At 38.8% G+C, this 13,818-nt stretch overlaps 1 protein-coding gene across 2 annotated transcripts; it reads left to right on the top strand.

The window, feature by feature from the left end:
• The first annotated feature begins 333 nt into the window (after positions 1-333).
• Positions 334-12,056, top strand: LOC108672635 (ubiquitin carboxyl-terminal hydrolase CYLD). Of its 2 annotated transcripts, XM_018160342.2 has the most exons (13): positions 334-691; positions 1,112-1,724; positions 2,763-2,895; positions 3,204-3,279; positions 3,851-4,007; positions 4,754-4,792; positions 6,027-6,183; positions 6,675-6,871; positions 7,137-7,324; positions 7,710-7,818; positions 8,027-8,142; positions 8,516-8,738; positions 9,179-12,056. In XM_018160342.2, the coding sequence occupies exons 1-13, from the start codon at positions 359-361 to the stop codon at positions 9,367-9,369; spliced, it is 2,532 nt and encodes an 843-aa protein (XP_018015831.1). In that variant the 5' UTR covers positions 334-358; the 3' UTR covers positions 9,370-12,056. The 2 variants fall into 2 exon arrangements, with proteins under 2 accessions (XP_018015831.1, XP_018015832.1); XM_018160343.2 differs by lacking the exon at positions 4,754-4,792.
• Positions 12,057-13,818: the final 1,762 nt, after the last annotated feature.

Here is a 13,818-nt window from a genome sequence, read left to right as displayed (position 1 = left end):
GATAAAAGTAACAAATGACACCATTACTCCATTACTGAATACTAAATTGTTTACTTTTTGAAGGAATCCTATTTTCAGACAATTACTTTGTATAGTAAGTTTATACCTATATGCATGAGAAGTCACATCTGCTAAAAAAACTTAAGTTGTGATGTCTGATGTCATATAGGTTCTACTATAATAATCAAAAGTAATACTGTCTAAATGGACTAGCCAAAACACTTATAAACTTTTGTAGACACAAAATTACATATGTAGACTTTTTTCTCAAAGGTTTTTATTTCAAAAATCTTCCCATGCCAAATGACTAATTTCTGCATATTCCTCAGGTTACTAAACTCTATTGACAACTCTCACTATGAGTAGCAGCAACAGTAATTTCAACTCAACATATAATTCTATGGCATACGAGAAACTAACAGGCCTCAAACCATCAGCCATGAGGGATCCAAAAATGATTTACCCCAACGGAGGGGGCGGGACTTCAAGCACGGGTGTGATGAGCCCTACCACACACAACAATGGAACAAGTCAATGGGCAGTAGGAATGGCCAATGCTTGTGATGTGCTGGGTAATCTGGGCATGACTCCATCAGTCGACCCTCACAACACCTTGTCCCGCAACACAACGTGGGACATTCCAAGAGCAACTTGTGATGCTTTTCATAGGAATATTCCTCCAAACAATGTAGTGAGTTTAAGTTAATATTGTCTTTACCACACTGTCAGTGGAGAATTTTTTTATCAGAGTATAAGTAATTAATTTCTTTGTTAAATAAAATTAAAGATTTTTATATTATGTTATAAACTTCTTATCAATATCTCAATGCATGTTACCAATGGTACTTTCTTGAACATTAAAGTCTGAGCAACACAGCTATCACTCTCAAAAACATAGTTTGCTGATTTTTTGCAGTATGAGTTACCTCCTATGAAATGTATATTAATGATTCGCATTCTGTGTATGATATGTGTAATATATATGTGATGAGTTTCACTATTTACATGCCCAACTATTTGAAACAATGCCAGTACTAGTTAAAAGTAATTTCTTTGAATTTTCTTGCTCTATTCTTGTTCTATACATGTTCATTTATCTCTTTCTTTCCAGGAGGTTCTTGGTGAGCACAAGCAACGCAGTCGAAGCAGCAAGCAAACATATGTGAGCAACGTGAATAACAGTTGGTCTAGCGCTGGTGAGAAGAGACTGAGTGGCTCATGTAGCTCATCTAACAGCATTAACCACAGCAAAGGAGGTAGTGACACTGACTCGTCCATGCTGCTCCCTAACTCAGCATCTCAAAAGCTAACTAGCAACTCCCTCGTCTCTGACCCTGTTGTATCAAAGCCTCATCCTCGAGTTTCTGAAACTGAGTGCCCTCGTTTCTACTCACCTTCTTATTCTAACTCCAAAGAAAATGATTTTCTCACAAGCAACTTATTGTCTGGATGCAGTACATTATCTTATGCAGATGCATTACAATCTAATCTCGGTGAAAGTTTCTCTAATTCAAGGTCAGTCCATAACAATCTCGAGTTTAATCAATCATCTATTCCTAAATCTTGCTCCTCTGGGTCAAGTGGCATCCAGGAGAGTCGCTCTAGCACGCCTTCCTCTAACTCAAACTCACTCACTAAGAAAAAGACTCGCCAAGCCGAGGAATGTAGTCTTGATGACCAAGAGCTTTCTGCCTCCAGTCCTTACTTCCATCTTCCCAAGAGTGGTGAGTGAACAAGATGAGCATTTACTCTATTATTTTGAGTGACTAATCTCACTTTCTTTCTTGTTGTAGCTGCTGATTTAGTAGATCAAAAACAAGAAGAGCAATTACTCTATTATTTTCAGTGACTAATCTCTCTTTTCCTTGTTGTAGCTGTTGATTTAGTTGATCAAAAACAAGAAGAGCATTTGCTCTTACTAGTTTGAGTGACTAATCTCTCTTTTTTCCTGTTGTAGCTGCTGATTTTGTAAATCAAAATCAAGAAGAGCAATTACTCTATTAATTTTCAGTGACTAATCTCTCTTTTTTTTTGTTGTAGCTGCCAATTTGATAGATGAAAAATTCTATATTCATGTAATGAATCTTTCCTTCCAATATTAATAAGACCATTAATAAAATTATTTTAGCTCTACCTGACTCGTAGTTATTAGCTAGATCGTTGGTGGCAAAATATGACTGATGTCATAGTGTTTAGTCTGATAGCTGTTGGTGCAGTTTGCTTGTCACAGTTACAAAACAAAAAACATTATAAATCAAAGAAACCTACTATATGTATTTAGGAACTGATAAAACTATTACTAGTAATTAACATAGTTTTATTTTTGTACCTATATCCCATTGTTTTCACTACTAGTAGTTTTTCAAGTATTGGGACCTTTAATGAAGTGAAATTGTGCAAGTTATATGATAGCAATTTTTAACAGAAAATGCATCACATCAGAATTTTTTTTCAACAATGAAAAGCTTTTTGTCAATTTTACTCACATGTATGGTTGTCCTTCTTAGGTTTTGTGATGGCTCTAAATCAATTTATTTGACTTTATTCATTGCAGTGGGTTAACCAGTGGTAAAATTATCAAGGATCATCCAAGAAATTACCAAGTCCATGAACACGGTACAAAATTGTGCATGAACATTGGGACTAATATAATTTGAACCAAATTGAACTTGACAAAAATGTGTATAATAGCGTCATACTCTATATCAAAACATCAATTACAAGAGGAAAGTGATTGATATGAAATTTTAATGTTCTGCCAGGCTTGGACCAGCTTGAAGTGTTATCGGACAGCGGCAGCAGCCTGTCTCCTGACCTGGGTCATGACAGCGACTCCATCAATACTGAACTTGATGTTGGCTCCATGGTCGAGATTGTCATCAAAGGCATGCCAAGGTTCATTCACTTTCCTTTATGAATGAAATCTGTGATAATATGTGATTAAATATATTAATTTTCTTTGCCTATGCAAGTGAAAGTTTTGTATTATCTACATGATGGTTTTTCTTGAACTAAACTGGCCATGCACAAGACAAACGATTTGTGCAGCCATTCAACTACCTATCCTACAGGCATTGACTTAGATTTGTCATGTACATGCCTACCATTCTTGCTGATACCAACCATTTATATCGTTATGAACCATTCATGTAGTTACCAACCATTAATACAGTTACTTGTATGACACACTTTCTTGCCCTCAGGTTTGGCGTGATCCAGTGGCTTGGCACCATCTCAGACGGCAAGAAGGAGGGCCGCGTGGTGGCCGGCATTGAGCTGGTGAGGATAAGAAAGACATAACTTTGTTATTTATTATTTAGGGTAACTTATTCTGTGCTCTACATAAATGATGCATATCTCCATTGCTTGATTACTGAGGTATTTGACTGTGGTTTCGAAATTTTGGAATGATTGACATTTGTTGTTATTCTTTTATTTCTTAAATGAAAATATTAATACGTTGACTACGATTGCTTCATCTTGTACTATTATTTTATTTTTTGTACTTTTTTTTAAGCAGGGTTGCCAGACGGTCATTTTTTCCGAACAAATTCCGTGATTTAGTTTTTCTCAATTGCGTTGGCCGGCTAAAATTTATGATAGGGGTACTTCCTAATTAAATTTTAAATACGGTACTGCAAAAAGAAAATAAATGGAATTTTTATAGCGGAACCTACAAATAAACTAGTATACATTGGATTATCGGCCTTTTTTGTTCTCGGATTTGGCCGATTTTAGGCAACCTGAATTATGTACCACTACCTCCTCAAGAAATATATTTCGTGGTATGCATATGTACCAATACGTAGTCAACGTGTTAAATGCTAAATAATGGTAAATACTGATATAGGAGGACGGGTCTGATGGTTTGAGTGATGGCACGTTCAACGGGCGCCGGCACTTCTCATGTCCCCCTGGCAAAGCCATCTTTGTGAACCTCTCCCTCTGCCGCCAAGACAGCCGCTTCCTGGAGACGCTGTCGTCCGCCAACCCCAGGGCCAGCATAGGTGCGTTTTGTGCCTCTGCGACCTTCATGGCCTTCCTTGAACCTTCCCTGTCTTCCTAAACCTTTCCTGTCTTCCTAAACCTTCCCTGTCTTCCTAAACCTTCCTTGTCTTCCTAAATCTTCCCTGCCTTCCTAAACCTTCCTTGCCTTCCTAAACCTTCCCTGTCTTCCTAAACCTTCCCTGTCTTCCTAAACCTTACCTGTCTCCCTAAACCTTCCTTGCCTTCCTAAACCTTCCCTGTCTTCCTAAACCTTCCCTGTCTCCCTAAACCTTCCCTATTTTGTTGCCTTCTTTGCCTTTGGAGCTATGTCGGGAGCTATGTTGGGGTATCTAAACCTTCACAAAATGTCAAAGTTTTTGCTAGAAATTGTCTCCTAAAAATGCCTTACATTTTTGCAAGTTTTGTCAATGAACATGTAGGTATACACTTATTAACACATTTTTTTTCAGAAATCAATCTTTGAATTTTACATCTGAACTCTTACATTTTTTCATATTTTAGTTTGGTATTTCTCTTCTATATGCAAGTTGCTTCATCAGATGATATTATAAAAATCGCTTTTTAATGGATAAAATTTCAATGTCTTGTGCTACCATATTTCCTGAGATGATGACTCTCTTTCTTAAAGTGACCAATGGAAATTCTTTGTGAATCTCTCATTACTCAATTAGCTAGACAAATGTGACATAATTAGCAAATTATACAACAATAAGATTTCAAACGAGTTGGGTTCTGTTTGTTACAGGAAAGAAAAAGAAACCTGCTGCAGGTTGCGTCCCATTCGGTACCAATTTTTTTTTCACGTCATACAATAACCTTTGCTTGGCGTGACCATTGTAACCTTGCCAAAACTCAAAATTATTTATATTTTACGCGGATGTATGATGAACTAATATACCATTTTATACAAATCTAAATGAAAATATACAACTCTAAATAGCTTCCTACAACTCTGAATCAAAATAATATTTCTATGAACTAATTCTCAATCTACAATGGATTCATGTGTTTAATTACTAACGATTTATGAAGGTTAAGCATTGAGAAAAATTTAATTATTTTCTAGGAAATGAATCTTACCCTGTCTCGGATAAATATATCAATATTCCTTATTGCATGCTTGTTGTGCTTTTATCCTGTATTGTTAAAAAATATAGCGCTGAATTCAAAATAGGGTCGAATTATATATATATCTATATAGCTTTCAACTTAGATATGCTGTTTGCATAATTTTAACCTCTGCCTGAAACGTGATGGCACCGCTGAGGGCGAGCATGATTTTCATTAAGTGATGAACAAATGCGCTTCCCCAAACTAAAATTTCTTTTGATTCTTAAATCAATTTATGTTTTTATATGAACGTCATTCTTGCTGAGATTATAGGACATACCCAGATGATTACCTCAGTGAGTGTCACGAGGTTTACGTTACTATCATCAACAGCAGCCTCTTTCCTTCCAGCAAAATATAGCCCTCCTCTACCTGTTAATCTTTCTACCTTTTACTGCAGTTTTTCGTGTTGTTGCCTTTAAAGAAGTCCCTGAATTAACCATTGTTGTTGAAATTTAGTGCTCCTGGTGATTTCTTCTGATCAACAACTAATTGTGCGTGGAGTGAATTAATTGTATTATTTTGTACAGATGTGACTGAACTGAGTATAAGTTATGCATGTAACACAAGCAGGTGAGAATCTTTCAGCCAGCATCATGCCGTAATCGAAGACCGTGGTTTTAAATCACATTACTACATGACAGTTGCTCACATTTAGAGCATTTTTAGCGCATTTTCTCATTCATGGAAAAAACTGCCCAAATTGTGCTAGTCATGTCCGTCCGTCTGTCTGTCTGTGACTTCACGTTGCCGAGTATCCATGATACTCGGCAACGTGAAATGCGCTCACTGCACTTACTGCAGCGAGTACTGAATTATATTTTTTAATGGTGTGGTGTTGGTAGCTTTTGGTCACTCACTGCAGTGAGTACTGAGTTATATATTTTTTAATGGTGTTGTTATGGTAGCTTTTGGCAGCGAGGACTGCGGTCCTGTGGAGGGACGCGTGGCGCCCCCTCGCGGGTCTTCTGTACTGGCCATGATAGGCCGCAATAAAGGCATCCAGGGCCACCAGAACAGCTGCTACCTCGACGCCACGCTCTTCTCCATGTTCGCCTTCACCAGGTAAACCGCCAGCTCAAGGGAATTAAATTGGCAATTAAAGAGAATTAAATGAAATTAAAATAAACAACGAACATTGTATTAATTGTATTAATTCATCAAAGATGTTCAGAGCATATGACACTGCAAGGGTTGTTACCTCAATGATGCTCCCGCGCGTTTTAGTTAGGAATATAAGATGAATTCTGATTGTAAAATTGCTAGATTTTGCGGTGAAAGGTTATTGTGGCTTTCGTTGAGTAAATAATCATTTGTTCTCGTGAACCTCTACGGAGGTGTTGTGTTTCTTTGTGTTTTCAGTCTGCCGTATAGACTGAACAATTAACATTCATTCGTGAAATTTATTTCTTTAGTAGCTGTCTTATTAAAAATAGTCTCATCTTAAGTCTAGCATGCTCTCCTGACTCGTGACAAAAATAGTGCCATCATAGAGTCAAGTTCATAACAAAGCTATCACTCTCTTCTGAAAAACTCTAATATGAAGTTCTTTACAGCGTTTTCGACAGCCTGCTGTTCAGACCCTCGACGCACGGCGACATCAAGGAGTACAGCGAAGTCCAGAACGTCCTCAGAGAGGAGATCGTCAACCCACTGCGCTCGAGGATGTTTGTTAGGGCAGACCGCATCATGAAGCTGCGCAAGCTGCTAGACGGCCTGTCGTCGGTCAAGGGACTCACCACTGAAGAGAAAGGTCCGTGCACCATCATTATGCCCATTATTCGTTGATTTTTTTTTATCAATTTTCTTAATTATCTGGATTTCAAGCATCCTAATTTCACATTTTTCCTACTTATTTTGATCTAAATCAAATTATGTTGCGTCCATTTTAAGCCTACAATTGTGTAGGGAGATATTAAAGCACTAGCCATGTATGAGGCACTAGACATGCACACCTGATATTGAAGCACCTGGACATGCATAAGAAAAACAAGTGTGGTAATTTTTGTTTATTTCAGACCCCGAAGAGTTCTTACACTCGCTGCTGGCTCAGATTCTGAAGGAAGAGCCTTACCTTCATCTGTCGTCTGGCCAGCAGGCTTACCACTACCAGCTCTTCCTGGAGAAAGACGATAACGTTGCCATGCCTTCCGTCCAACAGCTCTTCGACCAGAGCTTCCTCACCTCTGATATCAAACTCAAGGAGGTGAAACACTCGCATACTTACACTTTTTTTTATATTCCCGTGGCCTATAGCCAGTTTTTTTACTAGATTGAGACGTTTATGCTAACTCAGTAACGATGAAGCATGGAATTTAAAATATATTTACTCCAAAATCAAGTATCTAACTACTGAATTTATGATCTGTTGATAAATAATTGAACTGCAAATCATCTGTTCATGCTTCTGTGATAATTGTATTTATCACAGTTGTTGGGAGATAACGTAAAATGTAAACTAGAATTTTAATTCCAACTTTCTATCAAAAAATGTGGCTGGATACGAGCTAAAAACGCTCAGAATTTCGAATAACCTGTTTGTATCTCACTCAAATTTCTTGCTGCAACGTTAGCATTTGCTTGTGTTGCAGGTTCCCTCCATCCTGATCCTGCAGATGCCGAGGTTCGGCAAGGACTACAAGATGTACCCGCGCATCCTGCCTTCGCTGCTGCTCGACATCACCGACGTCATCGAAGACTGTGAGTGTCTCCAACATTATCAAACCTGGTGAGGGTGTTACGCCTATTACTTTATACATATCCACTGGCTCGGTTTCTTATTAATTCCCTCGAACATATTGAACAATTACAGTTAAATGAATTAGGAGAATGAAGTAATTTGTTGGTTTAACACTCAACTTTTTGCGTGATTTGTTAGTATGCTTGATAAACCTGTGGCCGTTTGCAGCTCCTCGGCAGTGCAACATCTGCGGTCAGGTGGCAGAGTTTGAGTGCCCGCAGTGCTTTGGGCAGTGCGGCTCGGGTCTTGAGAGCATCGCCTTCTGCGACAACTGCCTCAGAACGGTATTATGAAGTACAGTGCAAACACCAAGTTATTATAACATTTTTAGGTATCAGAAGCCAGGGTAAACAATTTCAAAAGCTCTATGTACATAGCATTAAAACAAATGAAGAAAAATTATCTATAACCAGTTATTGAATTGCAATTTATCTAGGAAGAATTTTACTTTTTGCCTCACGAATAAAGCATTTGCATGTTTCTTAGAAATACAGCTACCAAAAAATGTATACACTTTTGCTATTATATGAACACCTAGCGTCTCAATAACCATTATATACGTCATATATTCAATAATTACAAACTATCATTTCCTTTTATTCCAAGAACTGTGATGCAAATAATTAAATATTCCAAATAACTTTGTTCCCTGTACAGGTTCACAACCACAAGGAGCGAGACCGTCACGAGTCGGTGCGCAAGTTGTGCGTGCCGCTGGAGTACCGTATGTTGGCCAGTCACTGTCCCTCTGTACCCCGCATATTCATGGAACTTTTCGCCGTGGTTTGTATAGAAACTTCGCACTACGTCACCTTCACCCGATGTGGGGAGGGGCCTGAGGCACCATGGTGCTTCTTCGACTCCATGGCCGACAGAAAAGGTTCAGATTGAGGGATACTGTGCTTCAATATTTCTGATTTGTGTCTTTTTATTTGTATTTTCAGCATTTCAACGTCTGGATGGACTCCCTTTTTTCATTTATGTTTAGCTTGAGTTTACTCATAAAGATACCTGTCTGCTGGGTAATTTAATTGCGAGAGACCAGTTGGTTCTGTTTCGTGGATATAAGATATCCTGAAAACTTTTGAATTTTAATCGTCATAGTCAAGAATTATTCGCAAGTCTAACTCTAAAATGTGTAAAACTTGTTTCAATGTTTAAAAATACAAGCATGACGTTGAACTATTTGTGTGGGTGGAGCAAGTTATGTTATGAACAAGTTATAACTTAGTTATAAACATTCTAGCTATGGAATGTTTAAAATAATAATTAATATGAGCGTTGATGTTGCAGTGTGTAATATGAGCGTTGATGTTGCAGGAGAGCAGCACGGCTACAACATCCCTAGCGTGGTGGAGTGCCGTGAGTTGCAGGAGTGGCTGAGTGACCAGGGCAGCCTGGCACTGAGTGCCATCACGGACGACAAGGCGCTGCCTCATCTTACCCGCCGCCTGCTCTGTGACGCCTACATGTGCTTCTACCACACTGCCAGAGTCGCCATGTATAGATAAACCCTTTAGGGTATTCATTCTCTGGTAGATAAATTGACTACATTGTTCGTTACATGAATCTACGACATTGATGGTTAGATAAATCTACTGCATTGCTGTGAAACTAGGAAATTCTCCAGGATATGGAATATTGCGGTATTAGAAGTTATAATTATGAAAAAATATAAGCAAATTTTATTTATGCTACTTTAATTGCATTGCATCGATGAATGTTTGGAAGAAGAAACCCGGTGGATGTAATGCAATAGATTTAGAGTTGTTCTTTAGAGTAATAAAGTTTTCAAGTTGAGAAGCTTTGAGAGGAAGTATATCATGTTGCTGATCGCTCATGTATCGGTGCAGATAACGGTCATCTTAAAGCTATTAGCGTTCAATGATGACTATAATAAGAGTTGTATGATACCGCAGTTGTATGCCTTATTTCCTCATGCTCTTGTATACCTGATATAAATGAACTGCAAGTTGTCTTCATCTTACATCGACCAAAGTAAATGCATGCATTTTACATCGAAGTTATCTACATTTCTTTCATACATGTTCTGATTTAAAATGAACAGGCTTATTTACGGTTGAGGCAAGTCATGAAAGAGTATTTTTAAGTGAAAAAGTATTTTACTGTCACAGCAAACTTTATGTTGGTGAAGCTCCCAAATATCTACTCGTAAGTGACAATTGCGAATTCCTCAATACGATGGTTATTACTTATAGGGGAAATTCTATTAAAGTGAAATCCGTCGTATTAATTTTGTAGTAATTGGCATCTTTCCGACTATGTGTGATTTTTGATGCTGTATGCGATCTGGATAGAAAAATTTCAGAGCTTTTTTTCAATGTAGGCGATTAGTTTCCATTCAAAACGCAATGGTGTGGTCATTTCTACCGATGTTTGTCATGTCTCTAAGCTTTCTACCATAAAAGAGGTACCTAATACGAGACCCGTGAATTAGAGTTTTACATCCAGAGTTTGATTATTGAGTTTTTCAGCCTAAATCTTCACTGACAGTTTCAAGTTGAGTATCTCGCTGTCAAGACAGCGCTGTGTCCTGGCCTTTAGAGCTTCGGATCAATTGCCTACAATCGTGTTTCTGCTGCCTTGCTCGTATCGCCGTTAGTGACTACTTTCTATTAATCGTTTTGATTGCAACTTGTTATTATAATACGGAGTCAAACTTTATTCGATTCATTTGGGATCTTGTATTGCTAGATAACTTGTCAGTTTCGGGACACCCCGGCGCCTGTTTCATGGACTGCAAAGTCTCATGTCCATGTTGATTCAATGCACTTCATTACGTTTGTAGATTGCTACGATCTGCTTCATGTTCCTATAGCTTATGCTAAAAGTTGAGTACCGGTACATTTTTTTTTATTTCTGTGATGTTAAGTTGAAATTGTTCTGTAACATCATTAGTTGAGCTTTTTATTTATCACGGAAAATATATCTTTACTTAACCGGGCCACAACCAGCGATGGCTCAGCAAGTTAAACGCTACATCCTCAACATGAGATTGCCTTGTAACTTCGAAGGGGCGTGTGACCTGGTCTCACAGGCGTGAAATGTTCTAATGCTAATGTCTGTTGTCTCTAAGAGGTTCTTCAAGTATTCTATGAACTATGAAAGTCACCGCGTGGAGCCTGAGTGATTGCAGGTTTCTTTATTTAATTAGTTTGCGCATTGATTGCTAGCGTATATTGACCAAAGATTAGTGGAGGTGTATATATATATGTTGGCGCTTTTTTTAAGTTGTTATTTTTTTAGCAGGAAATTACAAACGTTATATTAAGTCGAGTTGGCGAGCTACCTCGTCCTGACTCCTGCTAGTCACGTTACTAAGTTGCTTCTAAAGCACCTCGCATTCATCTTTTCATGCCACGAAATTGCAACGTTCTGAGAATATCCGCCTGATATTCTGTTTTTTTCAGTATCTTATTGTTAAACTTTAAGTTTATTTCTGTATATTATAGTAGTGTTGGAAATTGTCAATGGTAAGGCCATTATACGCCAAATTTCAGACTTCACCTTTAACTCACGTTGTATGCATCTATGTTTGCGTTCTTCACATCTTTTTTGTTTAGCTAACTAGCGCTTGGCACATTTATGGATTGTTTTTTTTATTTGCCTGTATTTTTGTGACTGAGATACTCCGACGGTATTGCGATGTGCTGTGCTAAATGTTCCGATGTTCCATAACTCGGTTGACGCGCTCTAAACTTTCTTTGTAACCTTCTGCTGTCCATCACGATTTTTTTTGCCCTGCTTCATATGTCACGGCCATTATGAAGATTCCTTATTATTTAATAACGCCATAGTTTTAAACCTAAAGCCCTATGTATTGTCCGTTTCGCAGTGTTGCACATTTTGAACAGAGGCACCACATTGTATATTAGTGTTCTTTCACATTAATGGTTATACTTTTTAAGTGATATTCCATGGATTGCCAAAGTTCATATTATTTCTATATGAGCGAATAAAATTCTAATGCTGAAGAATTTTCTATGTTGAATTCTAATGAATGAAGTGTTCACCTCAAACTTATAAATAATTCCATTTAGTTGCCTTGAAGAGGCCTATGATTTTCTCCGTTGTTGACTAATTTGGTGTTTTTTCTTAAGTCGCTACTCATTCACCTTTGTCGTGTATGGTCTTTTGTGATATATATATTTACTAACTATTAATACAGTTTAAATCAGTTTGGCTTTCATTCAAGTTTATATTACTGCTTATTACCGTCCTGCAAACGTCAGGTGCCAAGCTTAATATATGAGCTTAATCGAATAACCAACGTCAACAATTCAATTGAGTTTCTTCAAGAAAGTCGTCTAATTACAACAAACCTTTGTACAGATAAACTCATGTCATCACATGTGCCCTCCGTACAACTCCTGTCATCACATGTGCCCTCCATACAACTCCTGTCATCACATGTGCCCTCCGTACAACTCCTGTCATCACATGTGCCCTCCATACAACTCCTGTCATGAGAAGCTTGGCCTAACTTCCGGACGCGAAATCGCATGACAGGATATTTCCCAACTTTTATGGGCCTTTTTATTGCGTGGGGGAGGCCATGTTAATGATCACGACGGAAAATGAGGCGCGAGCCTCATTGCATGGGGGAGACCACGTTAATAACCACGACGAAGGGTGAGGCGCGGGCCTCCTTATTGTGTGGGGGAGGCCACGTTAATGGCCCTAGCGGAAGGCAATCCTGTGGCGGTCGATGTGGCGTGCGGTGGCCTAGTTTCCCTGTCCAGAGATACTCCTGAGCAGCAGCGCGTGTACAAGTTATGCGCGACCGTAGGATTACCTGAGAATTCCCGTACCGTAGGATTACCCGAGCACGTCCCGTACCGTAGGATTACCTGGCCGCACGTAGTGTAGGATTACCTGAGCACTTCCCTTACCGTAGGATTACCCGAGCATCGCCCGCACCCTAGGATTACGCCGATCCTCTAAATCCTTTATACATTGATCTGACGTTTATAGCTTGTATTTATCTTTTCTCGCTCTTTCATTGTTGCGAACGCATGAATAAGTTCGCAACGTGAATGAATAGTTCTACACACGACATTTCTATTCATGGTCATTCGTTACCATAGTAGAGCTCCTGGCATTACCGTAGTCAACCTCCACCGCCTCGATCAATGCCACGCCCTGGAGAGCTGATCAATTAATGGAGTCTTATCATCAATCAGGAAAAGTTTACACAATAGAGCAGACATCATCAATTAGTCCTCGACTTGGAACCGTCATCAATGGCACTGCAGTCGCTCTCCTTCATTATTGATTGAGCTGCGACTGTAGCGGTCGATGATTAGCATCGTTTTACAACTGTAAATTAACGTCAATCGCGTGCCTTAATTTATTCTGTTCATCTTTGTACCGCAGACCGAGCAAAGCCATTAACTGCTGCATAACATTTCTTGACGGACGCCCTGCAAACATTAGCCTGTAATCCACTTAAGTGAATTGTCAGGCTTTACTTCATGCCTGCGAATTTTTTTTTAACTCCGAGCTCAATCCTATGCTATGATCTTTTAAACGTATGTGGACGTACTGTTTCAGCAACACGCATGAGTTCACTTCTTCAGGCCAACCAAAGAAAAAGTGGCACGTTCATCCTACTAATTCAGGTTTTTATTTGCACCTTCCGTTGCAATCGCCGAAGTGAAAAATGGCTGTAATGCACGTCAAGATGTCGGCTGCACCTCAATTTCACGACAGACCAAAGGTCCTTTAGAACAGAATTTCTAGAATTGCAGCCTGTCATCGGTAGCTTGCGCGAGCCATAATGAACAGGTTAGAAAAACTCAATACGGAGGACAATGGGACATTGCCGGGACACAAAGATAATTGATTTGAGGCTCAGCAGACATTCACGTGACATTGAGTTGTTTTCTGTTTTGTTTGATGATGAAAAGCAACTTAATTTCTTGTTTAACAACCTAACA

This window comes from Hyalella azteca, unplaced genomic scaffold, assembly GCF_000764305.2.
Source record: "Hyalella azteca isolate HAZT.00-mixed unplaced genomic scaffold, Hazt_2.0.2 contig7025, whole genome shotgun sequence".
In the NCBI taxonomy this organism is placed as follows: domain Eukaryota; kingdom Metazoa; phylum Arthropoda; class Malacostraca; order Amphipoda; family Hyalellidae; genus Hyalella; species Hyalella azteca.
The sequence above is the reverse complement of the archived record's forward strand: the minus strand, read 5'-3'. Positions and strand labels throughout refer to the sequence as shown.

Bases quoted from the DNA above. Each gene is read 5' to 3' on its own strand.
- LOC108672635 (XM_018160342.2), top strand. From the start codon at position 359: ATGAGTAGCAGCAACAGTAATTTCAACTCAACATATAATTCTATGGCA. The intron at 3,280-3,850 runs GTGAGGATAAGA...ATACTGATATAG, and splicing joins TGGTGGCCGGCATTGAGCTG to GAGGACGGGTCTGATGGTTT. The intron at 8,143-8,515 runs GTATTATGAAGT...TTCCCTGTACAG, and splicing joins GCGACAACTGCCTCAGAACG to GTTCACAACCACAAGGAGCG.